The sequence below is a fragment of the Echeneis naucrates genome, chromosome 20 (genome assembly GCF_900963305.1).
Source record: "Echeneis naucrates chromosome 20, fEcheNa1.1, whole genome shotgun sequence".
NCBI lineage: Eukaryota > Metazoa > Chordata > Actinopteri > Carangiformes > Echeneidae > Echeneis > Echeneis naucrates.
The window spans coordinates 6087901-6105127 of NC_042530.1; the positions used below are offsets into that span (position 1 = coordinate 6087901).

At 42.1% G+C, this 17227-nt stretch overlaps 1 protein-coding gene across 4 annotated transcripts in view; it reads left to right on the forward strand.

The window, feature by feature from the left end:
* dlgap1b (discs, large (Drosophila) homolog-associated protein 1b) overlaps positions 1 to 17227 on the forward strand; it is a 79026-nt gene that overhangs the window by 47240 nt on the left and 14559 nt on the right. For all 4 annotated transcript variants that reach the window (XM_029529417.1, XM_029529415.1, XM_029529418.1 and 1 more), the window contains one exon: positions 1697 to 1952. In XM_029529417.1, coding sequence (XP_029385277.1) covers positions 1697 to 1952 — 256 coding nt within the window. The remainder of the gene's footprint in view (positions 1 to 1696; positions 1953 to 17227) is intronic.

The following is a 17227-nucleotide window of genomic DNA, read 5'->3' on the forward strand; positions in this document are numbered from 1 at the left end:
CCACCATGACTGAACGGTCGGAAAACTGCCAGTTAACCAATTAGTGTATACGTCTGCATGTTGTCTTGTGGACCTCATGTGATTACAGCCCTATTCTGATTCACTAATTAAACAGGAGGGCATGCAGACGGGGGGGGGGGGGGGGGGGGGGATTTTACACGCAGCCATATGAATTTTATGATGGTTACTGAACTATAAAAATTTTGATAAGGAAGCGCTCTCCCAGCAGAGGCTTGTTATTGTGAATGCTGCCAAAAAATAAGATCTTACTGATTTTGGATTTTGGGCACAGTTTTGTATTCTACATTAGTCGGCGTGACAGGGGGTTTCAGCTTCCCTTTTTGCCTGGTGTAACAGAGATATGTGCCCTCCTATGAAACCCAGGGGAAACACTTTGTTTTGCCAGCTGAATGATGGACCCTTGAGACATCCCTTGAAGTCCTGGCATTCAGTGCAGTCCCAGAGGAGAATGACACAACGGACCTGGCATCTGCAAAAATGCCACTGAATAAAAAGGTGCTGCTAGGGTCTCTATCTTGCTCCCTCACTCTTATATTTGACACATCTGTGCATAGAGGCTGGCACACAAAAAAAGGCTCAAGATCAGTGGATTGAGTGGAGGTCAACAGACCCTTTCTGACTCCAAGCTCTACAGTATAAACTCACACTTTTTGACCCCACACTATCTCCAGTGATTAACACCCAGACCAGCAGGTTTGGTCTCTGGCTACATCCCATTCCTATGTTCTGGTTTGTCTAAAGACATTTTGCAAACTCTGCAGAAATTGGATGAGCTAAACAACGCCACCTTCAAGGAATGGAATGGAGCATCAAGTAGTCCCTTACTAAACTCTTTAACATACCCATCTTACATGTGTGTAACAACAGTTCTCTGAGTTTTATTTCACTGTAGACCCTGTCAGACACTTCTAGGCCCTGTTTTGAAGCACAATCGGCACTAGCTGATTAAGTTGGTGCAGTTAGATTTCCTCAAGTCTTGTTTAAAATCCCAGTAGTCCCAGCTGTGGCATCTCCTAATTCTCACCTTTCATAAGAACTCTTGTATTACTTCACTTTTTTGTACAACCCTTTGAAGTTTTATCCTGCAGTGATTCCTCCCCCTCTGCACTCTTTGGATGTTCGTTTCTTCTTTGAACGTGTGTGTGTGTGTGTGTGTATGTATGTATGCATGTATGTATGTATGTGTATATATATGCAAATGACTCTATATGGCTTAAAGCTTCATGAGATAGTGTGGATGTAAAAGTCCAACCAATCTGAGCTAACGTTTTGCCTAAACTGAACAGTGTGATGATGTTTAACAGCTTAGCTCATATCAATCTTGTTCAATCTATCTGCATAAAATTATAAAAATACTCCCAATAAATTCTTCTGCTGCACTGCCCAGTTTACCATTTAAGTGTGGAAACCTCCTGTTGAGTGAAGCTTTAATCAGCTGAATAACTTTCAACAACACTGAAAGATGCTCCCCTGCTTTCTATAATATATTGCCAATTCCCCCTTCGCACTGAGCTGCACCTGTGCATTCTTATTTCTTTTTTTTTTTTTTTTTTTTTGCACATTGGTGTGTTTGCGCAATGTGTGTGTGTGTGTGTGTTATGTTTTGGGTATTTTTTTTGTCTGGGTGTTTGCGTGCACACACTGTATGTCTTGGTGTATTCCTCCTCATTCACAGGTGAGCGAGGTGGAGGTGAACGGGCAGATCGAGGCGGTGTGTGAGTCAGTGTTCAGTGAGATGGAGTCGCAGGCGGTGGATGCCCTGGACCTGCCCATGGCAGGCTGCTTCCGCATGCGGAGCCACAGCTACGTGCGTGCCATAGAGAAAGGCTGCTCGCAGGAGGAGGAGGAGGGAGGCATCCCGGTGGGCAACAGAAGGACCAACTCACCCCCACGCACCGCCACCACTGTCCGAACTATCCAGAGCAGCACAGGTTGGTGGAACATGCACTTAACTAATGCACAGGCTCATAAACATGTGTGGACATACATAATCCATTGCACATTATAAATTTATGTGCATAGAAAGTATGCATTATAGATGTGCTGTCTAAGTTATGCAGCATGTGTAGAGTGTCAAAGAAAAAAAACATAAATTAGAGCTGTAGCTAATGCAAAGGGAGTTTTGTCCTTGCATTAAGATTTATAGTGCTATGGACAATCTCTTTTTGCATATCAAAAGTCCGTCCTGAATGGACTATTTAGCTTTAAATTACTCGAAAACAGACTGCAGAATAGTTTCCCCTTTGGAAAAACAGACCCAAACCCTCTGAGTTATTATCCATCTGACCCACTTTTCCTGTCTGATACAATACAATGAATGCAGAACTGTTTTTCCCACATAAGAGCTTATTCGACTCTGTAAAGCTCAGGGGCTGCTGGGTCTTATTTTAGCCCTCTTGTGTGCCTCATGGTCTGGAGCACTTGGCTTTCCAGCATTGCTACATGCAGTATTGATGCTGAGTGGTGCTGGCATCCAACACTCGGTGCCTCTGTTTCCCCACTGCAAATGCAAACATCATTCCTTTACATCGTGCACGTTGAGTCGTCGCCTGATACACAGTAGATTCCTCCTCCGTTCCATTTTAACAATGCCAATTAAGAGGCATCATTTCCACGAACCTAGCTGACAAGGTTACAGTCAGCTAATTAAACACATTTACTGCAAATTGAAAGAATGGCAAAACTAATTCAGTCAATTCAAAGCACTGACCATTGACTCTGAGTGAACATTCATGCTAATGTTGTTTAAAACTTGTTCCTTTTTAGAATCACTTCTCTACCGAGATGTTAAAATTTGTCAAAATAAGAAGTTGCAGTCAGCTCTTTCGATATTATTACTACTTATTGACAGTTCAAGCTGACAATATCATTAAAGGCAACAGATTGTTTTATAGTGTGGTGGTAGTTACTGATCTATAAAAGGAGACTGATACGATCAGGAGAGGGGCATTTGGAGCTGCTTCCCCTGAGGGAGGAAGAGATAATGAAAACCATCTATCAGATGAAGTGTTGTAGGGACTAAACTCTGGTTTTCAAGCTAGACAGCTGCTGTGGAGGGTTGTCAGTGGACTGCCTCCCATAATGCAGTTACACTCTTCATCATGCTTTCAAGATGCAACTTTCTTGATCCATAATCATTTGCTAGTAATGTCAGGAAAACACTCTCATATCTGCGGCAATAGTTTGACGGCTTTTGGCAATTTAATAAACTTCCATTTATGATAGCAGGGTTTTTCACACAGTGGAGGGATGTTGTAAAGGTACACAGAGGAGATGTTGGTTGCTGATAGGCTATCATTATTCTAACCTCACACACTGGTTTATACGGAGTCATCCTTTGACCTTTGACCTCCATTTGACGCTGTCTGTAGCTGAGGTTCAGACGACCAGGACGGGGAGCGTGAGATCAGTTGATATATTATGAGGTAATACACTGGGGTTGGTACTGAAGGTAGGGATTGCTTCAGATTACTGTCATAGTTGTACTACAGCACAATTCATCACTTCCTTAGAACTTCACCACTGAGTCGTCAGTCACCGTAATTAATTAGCTTCCTCTCCTTTTTCTCCTCCTCCGGGAAGGCCGTGATTGAAGAGGAGAGGAAGAAAGGGTTAGGGTTAGACAGGGATTGGAAGGAGAACAGGAAAGGGTCTCAGTCTAACTACAGTTAGCCTGTCTCACTCTCTGCTGCCGTATTAGATCATGTGGGAGTTACCATTACCATTATATAATTACCATTTTTGGTAATCATTTTTGGATTTTTACACACTCTTCATGCGATGTGTGGAATACAGGGTTGGAAGGTGGTTTTGGAGCCTTTTGTTAGCACAATTTAACTTTATTAATAATCTGTCTGGTAAAGTTTCTTTTCGTTTTGAAATGATTAAATATGAGGAGCTGCAAAGTGAACATGAAAGACAAACAGACCAGCTTACACTGGTCAAAATTTACTTAATATCTACAGTTTCTACTTAATACTCAAGCTGTCAAGCTTTATTCCACATTGCACATCCTACAGCTTGATGTATATAATGGCATCTCCTCAAAATGGCTTTAGGTCTTGGATGATTGGTTGGTTGGTGGATTCTTACAGATGAATGGCTAATGAAAAAAATTTAAAACTAAAAAACTCTCGGCATCAATACAATCAATAAATAATATTAACAAGTAACCTAAATATAGCTCAAGTTAGCTATTAATAGCCTTTAGTTGTGAATTTGTAGCAAATAAGTTATCTGAGTAATATGACCTTTCTTACACGTATGAATTGTAAGACTAGGATGTACAGCTGCAGTCAAAAGGTCAATATAACTCGACTTTCATCTTGAGTTGCACAATGATGTGAAACCTTATCAAGTCATAAACACGGAATGATTTCCGTGCTTCTCTCATTCAACATGAAGTCCTCCAGATGTAGTGTGCGACGTACACAGAATGGAGATGTGCTGTACAGTCACTGTACGTCGACATGTCACAATGCTCTCTTTGCAGTGGTCACTGCTCACACCTAGACATTCATAAATTTCACAAAAAATCCACTGGGAGCCGAAAGTGAGAAGTGAAGATGTTGTGGTGGTGAATATTGCATAAAAGATGGCTCAGACACCAGCTTGAGAAAAACAGGCTGCACTTATAGTTTCTGCTCCCGCTTGTCCCCCCAGCCAGCTGCCAAAATATCACATACACAGACCTCTCAGCTTCTTCTCACGTTCCTCTCCAGTTTGCCCACTGCGCTGCTTCAGCCCATTATTATTGATGGACTTCTTAATCCTGAGGAAGGAGATTGGAGTAAGGGGAGGTCCTTTGATCTCTTCTCTTTGAACATCAAGTGGTTGCTATTGCTCGCCACTCTGCCCACTCAAACCAGCTGCTCGCACACGTGTAAAGCTGCACATTCACTCACACGTTCCAGTTGCGTCGGACGGACATATTGGCCTACACTCCAGCTCCTTTGGATTGGTTTAACAGAATCTGGAGCATATCCTCTTTCTAAAGCTTGGGAAAATCCATAGCAATTGGTTAATGTGAGGATTTTACCGTCTCTAAACTCTGACTTCCTCCACCCTCTGTTGTCTCCAGTTAACATATTCATCATCTCTTCGCTCTGCTTTGTCTTTCTCTTCCTTGGTCTCTTACGCATCAGCAGCGTACTCTGCCTTCTCACAACCTCAATTAGGTGTGTGGGTAAATCAGATAATTGCTTCACTAAAAAGTAAAAATAACTTTCAATTATAGAGTATACACACAGATCGTATGTTTAGGATGTGTCGTAGTTTCTGTTTGTCTTCCTTTAAAGCTCCAGTTCCTTGGCTCACTGACCTGCTTTTAATTATCCAACTCCATTTTCCGAGCATCTATGTTTCAGAGGTGGTGAGGGATTGGCTGAAAAGGGTGGCTTCCTGGGATAATCTTTAATTTAATAGCTACAAATTTCCTGTGGCCTTGGACTGAGTCATTGTGGTCAATAAAGTGCTCCTTAAGTAAGTGTTTGAGGCATGCCTGTGGCTCACTTTGCTGATGTTCTTGTCAAACACTTTGTGGAATACCACTTCTTAATATCATTTCCTGATGCGTCTCTGGACAGTTTTCGATCTGCTTTTGATGTTAAAAAAAAAAAAAAAAAAATCTAATTAGAGAGTTATAGTCTGGTGTAGGTTTCCCACTTTCGTCAAGCTACATTTTGTTCGAATGTGAGAGCAAAGAACATCAACTAAGGATTTCTACAAATGGGATATCCACCAGTTTATCAGCCTTATCATAGAAACGTTTATTTGAGCTTCTATGCCTGAGACTCCATGAATAAGGCATCTCCCCTCTCTGATTTATGCACTATTTATTGAGGCTAGCTTTATGGCAAAGATTAGCACTGATATTTAACCGTTAAGTAGAAATACTAAATACGAAGGAACAACACAAAGGTATTGTTCTACTTTAAAACCATCGCCAGGAGCAAGTACGGGTATTAAGAATGGCTTAGAAAGAAAATGGAGAATGTTATTTTACAGGTCAATTTCATATTTCATATGCAATTAAGATGTACCACAGGTATCTAAGAGTATCGTAGATGTACATCTTTACAAATGTCCTGCCAGTTATTTTGATGGCACAGCTAACACTGGTCATTGCTGAATTCCCAAGTATGTGGAACTTTTGCATCTTGTCATGAATTCAGATATCTAACTTCCAATATTATGACAACTCTGTTCAAACTTGACATCTAAAACTAAGAGCACTGTTCAGGAAAAAATATATGAACTCTGAAATGATTGATGAGTGTGCTATTTTTTTATAAGGTCAAATGCTTTTGGTTAGATGACGAGATTTCTACCACTGCTGGTAGGCAGGAATTGCAGTGGAAAGAGTCGTACTATTACTACTACTCACCGAGAACACGAGAGCATGGTGCCAAAACTTTCTTCAAATTCTCTGCAGGAAAAAGTCTGACTTTAGCAGATGTATATATATATTAAATACTGATCAAATTGATGCAAAGCATAACTTTTATCATCACATTCATTGCAGTATTTGCAGGTTTTACTGTTGTGAAATCACAGTAGGTCCCCGCATATTCTCAGCTCAGCTCTCATAGTACATTACAGGCTGAAGTAAAGCCAGTACAACACTGCCCCCAGAGGCTCAATGTAACACAGCACTGTACCGCTTCCCTTTTACTGTAGTTGTGTGAGTGGGTGGATGAAAACTACCAGACAGCTTGACCCAATTAACACCCATCACTACCATCACTGGCACTTTTCCAGGAGTTCTGTTCTCTCAGAGCCTATGAAAAGAAATATCTTCAGATTTCCCAGAGTAATAAATAAAAGTGGCAGGGATACAGACCACTAACGTCTGATTGAATCACGATCAAGGCATGCATCTGAGCAGATCTCTGCTCACACCTCCACCAGCCCACGCGAATTTCCAAGAGCAAGTATGAGATTTGTTTGTCATATGTCGGGGTGACTCATATGTTATAAAAGTGACGAAGAATGCTGCTCCTGGGTGCTGTTTGTGTTTGCTTATTTGTTTTGAGAAGGTGGATTTGAGGAGACTATAGGTGAAAGGCCCCCGTGGCAGCATTAGGTCTGACAGACCTTTTGGTCCTGCAGACACTGAGCCGTGTTTCTTTGTTCCATGCTGCTGCTGTCACTTACTGTGGATTCAGCCATCGGCCTCCCTGTTGTGTCTATTAGAGTGATGAGTTCAGAGAAAGGTCAGGACATAAGGTAAACAAAGCACCCTCAAGCATGCGTCGATAAGAGACAATCAAGTCATTATTGTGTGCTACCACATGGCAAATTTTCTGCTGTGTTAAGTTTAATTCTGCAATGCAAGAAAAAAAAGGAAGGGTCCAGATTTTAACTGTTATATATAAGAAGTGTTTATATATAGGGAGTACCCAGTGACATCCACAAGGTCGAACATGGCCCCAGCAAATCCCATTATAAAGAAAATATCTTGGATAATCTTAAATATATGGCTTGCATGTAACAAGGGATACTCCTAAACTACCTCTTTGCCCCCTTGCTGTGAAACTGCTGGGCAAATCAGCGGCACCACAATTTTTTAACCCACAGGGGGGCAGTCATTAGCCTGAACCTGAGTCTGAGTACACCGACCACTTTGTGGTGATTGGCTTGCCATGAGGTTTTCCAGTTAAGAGAAGTCTGGCCTGTATTTGATTTGCTGAAGTATAAAGTTTTGAACTACGTGATTGTGTATAAGTTGAACTTGATTGCTTTTAGTACACCACAATGCCAAGACACACACAAAGGAACCAATTAAAGAAAATTTTACACATATTTGAATAATTTGACTTTCAGTATTTCAATCTGTGTTCAGCGTTTATTGTTACTCTGAATTTAAGTCGTGAAAAATCAGTGAAAGGAGAAGTTATTTATTAAGACAGTGTAGCAGCAGCAGAGGACCGCAGTGTGGCATCTTTTGTAATAGTTGGAAATGCTTTAAAGACATTTAGTGTTTACTCTGTGATTACATGTGTAGTCGGCTCCACGTGGGAACAGCAAGGTGAAGTATTTCAGAATATATATTTATATATACAGGGCACATTACACCGAAGTTTTCACTGTGGCCGTGTGGGCCTGTCCCACCCAGAGCTGAATGAGTTATTAAGCTTTGTGCGGGGGGGGGGGGGGGTGCGATCGAGGCGCGTCCACATCCTGACATAAGATCCAATATCGTCAGACTGACAGAGGAACAGAGGCAGAGAGGAGAGTCCGCTCGGCTCGGCTCGGCTCGGCTCGGCTCACACCTGCAGCTTTCATGAGGCTACTTCAGTGTTTGTACGGCGCGCTGCTCGGCATGTGTGACTACTGGATCCGTCTTTGTGAGTAGAAGCCGCTGTTGTGTTCCTCTGTTGTTTGTCATGACCGATAGTGAATCGGCATCAAGACAGGCAGGGGCAGGAAGTCAGGCGGTTCGGCCTTCAAAATAAGAGGTTAAATAGTTGTGAATGTGGACTTTTTATTTGGAAACTTCTCGTGCTGCATCGCGATAAGGAAATGAAAACTCTCGCAGTTTTGCCATAGAAGGAAATTTAGTCTAACATAAGTCAGAAAGACTTTCAGGCTTTACCGCAGACGTTTTCACAGGTACTTACTTTTACTGTGAAAGTACGTCCCGGAAGTTGTGCCTTTATTGCAGTTAACTTTGCATTGAAGGCTTCAGCGCCCATCCCATGCTTTCTGCTTATTCATGCCTCACATGAAAATGGAGGAATCCTCCTGAAGTTGCTGATGTTCAGTCATCGGTACGGCTCCAGGGACAGAGACAGTCAAATATAAAATGGTTTAATAGTAGCAAACATGGAAAATACAATAGAAATTAAATTCCCAGAATTTTACTTGTGATAGCTATTTGCTGCTTTGTGTAAAGCCATTTGATTGGGTCGAGAAATCAACTCTAATATAAGATTGTTCCTGTTTTCTATTAATTTATAAACAATTTAACAATGACTTATTATTGGCGTAAATAACTGATTAAATTTTTTAAGGTTTTCTTCTATTGAGTCATTTTTGACTACAAACTCCTGAAATTGCAACTAAATAAACTTTGGTCCTTTGCAACTTGTTTTTCCCTCCAAACAGGACAAAATGTGAGCATACAGAAATTAACCTACATGCTATTTCCTTTCACCCTCCACTCATGGGAGCTGGGAAATGTTGAACAACTTCCAGCGCCCTGTCTATTTTAGTGTATCTCTGCTGGGAGGGGGTGACAGGTGTGGCCTGCATCACAACACACGCCTCTGTAGGGTCCAGTTATTCAGGTCAGAGTCTGACTGCCACTGGAATCCGAGAGCTTCATCTCAGACTTCTGTGCTTTTTAAAGTGAGCAACCTGAGGGCAACGAAGTAAGCACCCCAGGTCTTACGGGAAAAGAGTTCACTGCTGCCACTTACCAGTTTGAGGCCTGCTATGGTGTAAAGAAGAGCGATCTGTGACCCCGTGTTTTGAACTAACCATCTGTGTTTGTGTGAGTCATGCACACACTTCAGCACATGCACGTCACCGATGCCAGCTACCAGCTTTCTGCTTTCTATTTTCAGACAAGGGCCTACTGAGATCGACCCGTCATGGACACATACACATGAACTGTACACACATATATGCAGCAGAGCCACTAGGTCATAGTCATATGGGCTTATGTGCCTGGACTGTCATGTAAGTGATAGCACCATTAAGAGTATAAGTGAGGGAAGGCTCAGCTGTTGGCACATCCATCCACGAAAGTCATCTTCACTATGACACATAATTATCAAGCAAGTAATGAAGTCACTGTAAGCTTGTGAGTATTTTTACCGTATCATAATTAATTATCATTATGTTTGTTGTTTTATTTGCACAACATATTGCCTATCATCGATAACTTATTCGAAATGTAGTAAAACTGTTCGCACTCTTATTTACTTGATGCCTTTGCTTTATTTCCTTTGCATTTTATGTTTTCACTGCTTGCTTTTTCTGGTTTTGTGCTTATGCAGTAAAGTAATTTTTCCTTCATCAGATTTCTATTAATTTCTTCTGTACCTACTTTGCTCTGAGGGATCATTAGTTTCACTCAGTTTCATTCACAAATCGTTCCAACTCATGAGTAGTGGCTCAAAATTAATCCAGAGAAACGTTTCCTCAGAGGTAAAGTTGCATAGTCTGACGCACTAGCTGTTAAAATATATGGTATTTAACCCGTGCAGTTAAATATTAAAGGAGTGGCCTTTCCCAACTGGCAAGATTTCAAAGTAGAAATATTGTTTGGTATATGTAATCTGTTTTATTCAGGTAAAAACAAAAAAAAAAAAAGAATAGATTTATCTGTTGTATCTGGGTCATTACAGTGTAGGTCTGAATTTAGTGCATGAAGCATTTATTGATGGAAGACAGTATTGCCGTAGCAAATTTCCCCGGTGCCCTCCACTGTCCCTCTCTTTTGATCATGCACTTTATACAGTTATCTAGTTATATTCTCTCAGCAAATAGATGTCGGCTCCCCGCTTCTGTCTCACACGCTGTTTTTTTTTTAGCAAGTAAATATCTTCTTACTTTGTTAGACTGGTGAAAAACCTGACAAGGAAAAAGGAATGCCCTTCCACAGTCCTCAAGTGAAGGTGTTTACACGTTTACAGTAACTCTGGATAGAGATGTGATGACAGGAAACTCATAAACACAGTCTCTTGGGCTCAAAGGTTCTGACAACACACAAGTGTGAAGGATGGGGAGTTTAAACTGCAATAATAATTGTTACTGAAGGAAAAGAAATCAAATTAAAATGTTGTCAAGGACATTATACAAGCTGAGCAGATTTAGGGGTCTTTGGATCTGATGTCCTAAATTTCCTTGCTTATTCTTTTCTTAATGAGTGGCATTAATGTTTTTTTCTTACTCTTTCAACTTCTCTTTTTTTAATCAGCTACCCAATTCCTCAGTGGTTTAGGAACAGTTAAACCCAGATTTGTAGTAATCCATCCAGAAAAGCAGCAGAAGAACAAAGCTTTACAGGTCAGATGAAAATATGCTTGTTAATTAAAACTGTGAAACTCCAAACTATAAATACAGGAAAAGAGATTTTCTGTCTTAATAACATGAACATATTGGTATGAAACAAAGGCTGCATGCAGTATGATACAGGAGGTGCCCATTTCCAGATATGTTTTCAGACGCTATTATTATACCAATGCATTCACCAGTTGGATAAATTCATGTTGGTGTGGAACCAAACATTTGGCCCATCCCATGTGGAACTGCATGATGCTGCTTTTCATTTTTGTGTTGTTACTGCTCTTATAATGACTGAAGCCATAGACCAAGCAGAAAAATGTCTGCTTATCCGATGAAAATCCCAACAGCACTTCCAGAGGCTTTCATCCTCTAAATGTAATTCACATGTGGAGCGGATATTAAAAAAAGCTTTAAAACATAATCACTATTACACATAACCACACTGTCAATGAAATGTTAAATATTTTTTCTGTTAAAAGAAAAATATAATTTGAAGAGATTCCTTTTAACTTTTTTTTATGTGAGTCGAAATATTGAAGTTTTCATTTTTTCTGCTGTGTGGCCACTTGGTGGCGCAGAATCCCAACTTTTACAATAAATTCAACCTTCTGGTGTTCCACTACTTCAATTGGCCCGTTCATAGCCCACAAGTTCTATCCTGAGATTACTGCTAACCATTAGTTAGGCACACTTTCTGTGTTATCAACACTACCGATGTGTTTGTGTGTGTAACAGAAAAAGAAAGACTTGGATGGAGGGAATGAGTGACAGAATGGCCCTGAGTCATGACTGACGTTTGGTTGTGCTTGATGTGTGCCTTCAACATGAAGATCAAACAATGTTCACTGACGACGTTGTGCTGGAATGTTTCTTTGTGCTCCATCAATCCCTCCTGCCATGTCGGTTCCTCAGTCTCACCCGCTCACACTCACACACAACGTTCTCTATTTCCTGCTCTGGTGTTAATTACAGGGACAGATAAAGCCCTGCCTAAGCAATCTATGCCTCTGCATGTGAAATACACCTGTGTGTCAGCGGATCAAAGCTGCCATCCTCTAAGGAGGAATTATTATTCAAAGACGGGATGTAAATTAAACAGTACTCTGGTGTCATCTGTCTCTCCTATTCTGTCTCGTGCTCTCTCTCACACACAGATATACACACCTGCATAATACTGTCATTCCATTTCTTTGATGGTGTTAGTAGGTGTGTTTGACAGGAAACAAGGGCTGGGCCGAGACATGTGGAAACACACTAGCACATGCATAGCGCACATATGGCATAAGAAGGAGAAAGACGCCATTCTCAGTTGCGGTTGGCAGCCGTACCTTGATGGAGCTCTGGAGCCTTTGGGTGTGCGCATATGCATGCGACTCTATGGTGTCAAACTAAGTGTCTGTGTGTGGCTTCACTGTTTGCAGCTGTGGGATCAAGCCTGAACTGGGAACTGAATGTGGGTAAACTGTGATTTGGCTATCTCTCTTCCTGGAGGAGATAAATCCTAGCCATGCTGGTGTGTCAGCCACTCAGTAATTACTTCATCCTGTCACGACTGTCTGAGAATGCAAGCCAGTGGGAACTTGCACTGTCGCTCTTTCATTGACACAAAGGGAAAAACACTCAACATCTCTTTTATATAGCTTGGTGTTAGTGCTCAGAGTGTTAGTCATCAGATAAGCATATCCAGAGGAGTTGAATTGACTTCAATAATGATACATCTGCCCTTTTCACACTTTCAGTCGACTTTCTTTGTGTTTTTGTCACAATGAACTGAGCTTAATAAAATCAGTTTGCTCTGTCTGAAGCTAAACTGAACGCGGAATTTAAACTAAACGAGGTTCTTGTGACTAAATGTGTGTAAATCCTAGACTTGCAATATCAAATCTTTCACTAGATGTCATCATAACTTCAGCTGCTTCGAAGACAGAAAAAAATAGTGTGGCCTGCAAATCATGAGTAGGAGTATGAAAATGTTCATAACACGACTCTCAACCTGATCACAAGTAACCCTTGCAGATGGATTGCACCTGTAGGCATTGCCTGTGTAGTTATGTAGAAATCGCTGTATTGCAGTATCAATCATGTGTAATTATTGTGTACTTCCATGGCCTGAATAGGCAGTGGCTCCCTGTCTATACATGCTCTAAAGCAGAATAAAAGGCAATAGGATAAATCTGCAGGAATTTTTTGTGGCTCCTAGGTGTTTGTGTTTTATGGTGTTTATGTTTACTTACGACTCAATTGGTCCCGGCTTGTTATGGCCTGGAATGCTTTGATTATAGCCATTTAAGGAGGAAGAGTGGCGTTTGGATATTTTTTGACACAGGAAGAGAATGTCATTCATTCTTTTCCCCCTGCTCTCCGTTTGAGAAAAGAGGAACAAGAGGAGAAAAATGAGAGAAGGACACAGGGAGGAGCTGACAGGGCTACGGCAAACACAAAGAATGGCTGCGGCAGTGCACTCCTGCCGTCCCCCCCCGCCCCCCCCACTCTGCAGAGAAAGCACATCCAACAGTTTCCTGTTAAAGTGAAGCAATCTGTGGTTTACTTTGAGGATTACTTTCCCAAATGACAAGATGTAAAAGAGCCCATCTGGCATGTCAGATCAGGTGGACAGGGTCTACTCAGTCAGGTAGGGCCTGTCCCTCTCCTCACACATTTTTTCTTTCTCTCTCTTTCTTTCTTTTTTTTTGTTTTTTTTTTTTTTGCTCTTCCTGTCAGTGTTTTGGCATCAGAAAGAGCAAAGGAAAAGCAAAGCCCTGAAAGGATTTCCTCAGCGTTGACTGTGGATGATCCTCATGGCTCCTGCATGCTGAAGCTGGGCAGGGCCGGCAAACTCAAAGCCCCGGGGGAATGAAAAGCTAAGAGGGGTTGGGATAAAGAGTTAAGTCTCCTCAAAGGAGATGGTTTTTTTTAAGGGGAGAAAAACATGTGTTTTACTGTGTTCTCCTTGCAAAATATTGAAAGTTTTGAGACTTTTTCTTGACAGCTAAATTGTGCGGTTGAGAGTTCATGTTGCTTTCACTGCTCAGGAGGGGAGGGAATACGTTGGAGTAACTCTGAGGAATGGTGCACGGCTGTAAGTGGGTGGTTTGGGCTGTGCAGTGTGGGAGGCCAGGCCCCAGTGCAAATTAAAGACTTCTCTGTGAAAGTCCCAGACTCAGCTACAGTAATGTGTGTGTGTGTGTGTGTCTCTCTGTGTCTGATTGAGCCTGTGTGCAAGTGGCCGGCGGGGAAGAGACCCAGCCCTCCCCTTTTTTTTTTTTTTTTTTAACTAGTCATTAAAAATAAGCCACAACTCACCCCCGATACACACTGAGAGACAGCGAGAGGGTGAAAAAGAATGCATCTCCTCTTTCTCCTCCCTTTCTTTCAGCTTTGCTGCTTCACTAACCAAGTAAAACGGGGAGGGAGGGGGAGGTAGTGTTCAAGGGGACTGATTCCACTCAGAGGTTTTTAAGAGGCACACTCAGACCCCTCCCCCGTGTTAAGAGTAGCAGGGTTTTTTTTTTCCAGGAGGGGATAGAGAGAAAGAGATGAATGGGCAAAGGAATGCAAGAGATGGATGAGTGCTCTCGGCAGGAGAGTGGGAATGTTGGAGAGACTATTGTTTCTCCCCCCACAAGATTCTACAGGGAGTGGATGTAAACACAGGAAGAGAGGGAAGAGGGGTGTGAAAAATCACACCTGAGAGACAGATAGAGTTTTGAACCATCTCCGCAGATATTTGTATCTATCTTGATACATGCTGCCCACAGCTTTGGACACACACAGATGTATACACATCCAGCCAGTGCCTATAGCTGCCATCTCGTCTTTCCCTCCGCCCCCCTCCTCTCCTTCAACAGGATGTATAGGGTCAGAGGGTCAGGACTGGAAACCACAAAAGACAGTAGGCGTCAGTGTAGCCTGGTTCTTGTTCCAAATCCCTCTTTAGCCCCCTGTTGTACCTCCTACCTTTCTACCCCCCACCCCCTTTTTTCTCTCATTTTCCTCATTCTCTCTCTCTTAACTTTCCATCTCGCTCCCTCTATCCATCCTCCCCCATCTCTCCTCTCATATAGGAGACGCAGAAGACCTGACGTTTGGTTTTGGGCCCAGATGGCTTTAGCATGCCTCTGGCGGTGGATTAAGCCGCCAGTGTCTCCTTTCCTGCCATGTGCAAGTGGTCAGGACAAAGAACGTCAAACAGGGGAAAGAGGGAAGGAATGCAGTACTGTGAAACAACACCCGACCCGACGCTGATGTTTCACAGCATTCCTGGAAGACTAAACTCAAAACGCTTGTAAAAAACTGCCATCCAGTTTTCTGTTCCTGTCTTCTTGTGCCCAGTCATTTCATGAATCAAGTTATGACTTTTGGAGTTAATCTCCAAAGTGCTTGTGGCAACAAAAAGAAGTGAACTTTTGACCACATTCTGCTGCATTTATATGTAAATAGCAGCTGGAGCAAGCAGTGATCCTTCATGCAATGACATGACATCAGCATTGTCTTTTAGCCCTTTCGGTTTAGGCTGGTTCTTGTGCGTGTGTGTGAATGTGTGTCAGCCTCTTGTCTTTTTTGTCTGTCTGCCTGGCTGTGCGTTTTCTATTTTGTACCAGTGTCTGTTACTCCCTATGCTTGCGGTTATGTTTTTCTGTACTCCACTGTAACTCCAAGGACTTTCAGTTCTTGTGGACAGTCTGTCACGGTTTATCAGGGAGCCCTGTTTAAACACTTGGAGACAGTATGGTGGCAACATTGTTGTGTTGTGGGTATTTTTAGTTGACCAGATACTGGACCACGAGGCCTGTATTATCCTCGTAGCAACACAAAATGCCACTATGAGACTCTTCTCTCTCTTCATCTTTCACACTGTCTTTCTCACAGTCTGCTTGACTTTTAAAAACGTTTTAGTCTACTTATTTAAATCATGTCACTGCTTAATCACAAATCCAGTTTCATTTAATGACTGACTGATCTCCCTCAGCTACATGAGTCTGTTTTTCGGTATGCCGCGACTCGTTACAGTCGACCATGCTGTCATTGTCGACACATGCGATGTGTCAGTCTGCACAGCGAGCCAGTCTTCTCGTATAATCTCAGTAGTCGGTGAGCAATACTGTGGGAAATGAGTGCAGTGAAAGCATGCGTGACATGTGTGGGTGTGTTAGCTTTAGCGTTAGAGCTAATGCTCAGGTTTATGCCCCACGAAGCAGATGGAATGTACAGGAACTGAAGGAAACAGCACAGAAAACTTCTCCCCTGCCCTATCCGCCTTTTCTCTCCTTGTTAACTCACTTTGGTTTTTATTATTCTTTCTTTATCTCTATCCCTTTTCCCTTATGTTGAGTGAGTAAGCTCTCTCTTTCAACCCCCTGCAGGCAGGTCTTTTGGACAGAAACAAAAGACTGATTTGTCTCTTCATGTGGTTGCGGACCAGTCAGGGTAAAGCCCCTGCCAAGGAGCAGTGAAGAACAATAGAAAATGCCTGGAGCCGTCACAGGGCAGGTCTAATGAGAAAACCCCCCTTCTTGTAAGATAAGTCTTCAGGAGATTAGTCCTCATACTACACTACTGTACTGGGAGGAACTTTGGGATTACATATCTAAACTAATTCCTGGATAATTATACCTACAATAAATGTCATTTAACTGGTAGTTGCTGGTTTGATGACAGGAATTACACTGTTGTGGAAATAGTTGTTGGTTATTTTAATATTTTGGAAGAACATGAAACAGTCAGTTGCATATTTCAAAAACCATGTTGCTCCCCTCACAAAGCTTAACCAGAAACCACTTAATGTTGAAAGCAAAGGGGGTATTGAAATTAATGGGCGCTCTAAAGAGAATGTTTTGAAAATGAACTTTCGATTTTTATTTCCCCGCCCACTTGATTATTTGCCTTCAGCATGTCTCACCCTGTCTGTCACTGAGTGACAGGACGAGGAGAGCGTCAGGCCATAAAAATGAGAATGCAGGTAACCATGCCTCTCTATTTGAACTTGGAACACAGGAAAGTGGGTTAAGTGAAGTGAGTCTATTGCCTAACAGGGCGCAGCTGCCTGCCAGATTTAGCAGTGGCTGACAGTTGTAAACACACTCTTATCTAGTGATTCAGGAGACGCAGGCCTGCCAGAGCAGTTACCCACTGTTGACACAGGTTTCTGTCAAAAGGAGCACACTGAGCACACAGCTTTGTTGATAGCACT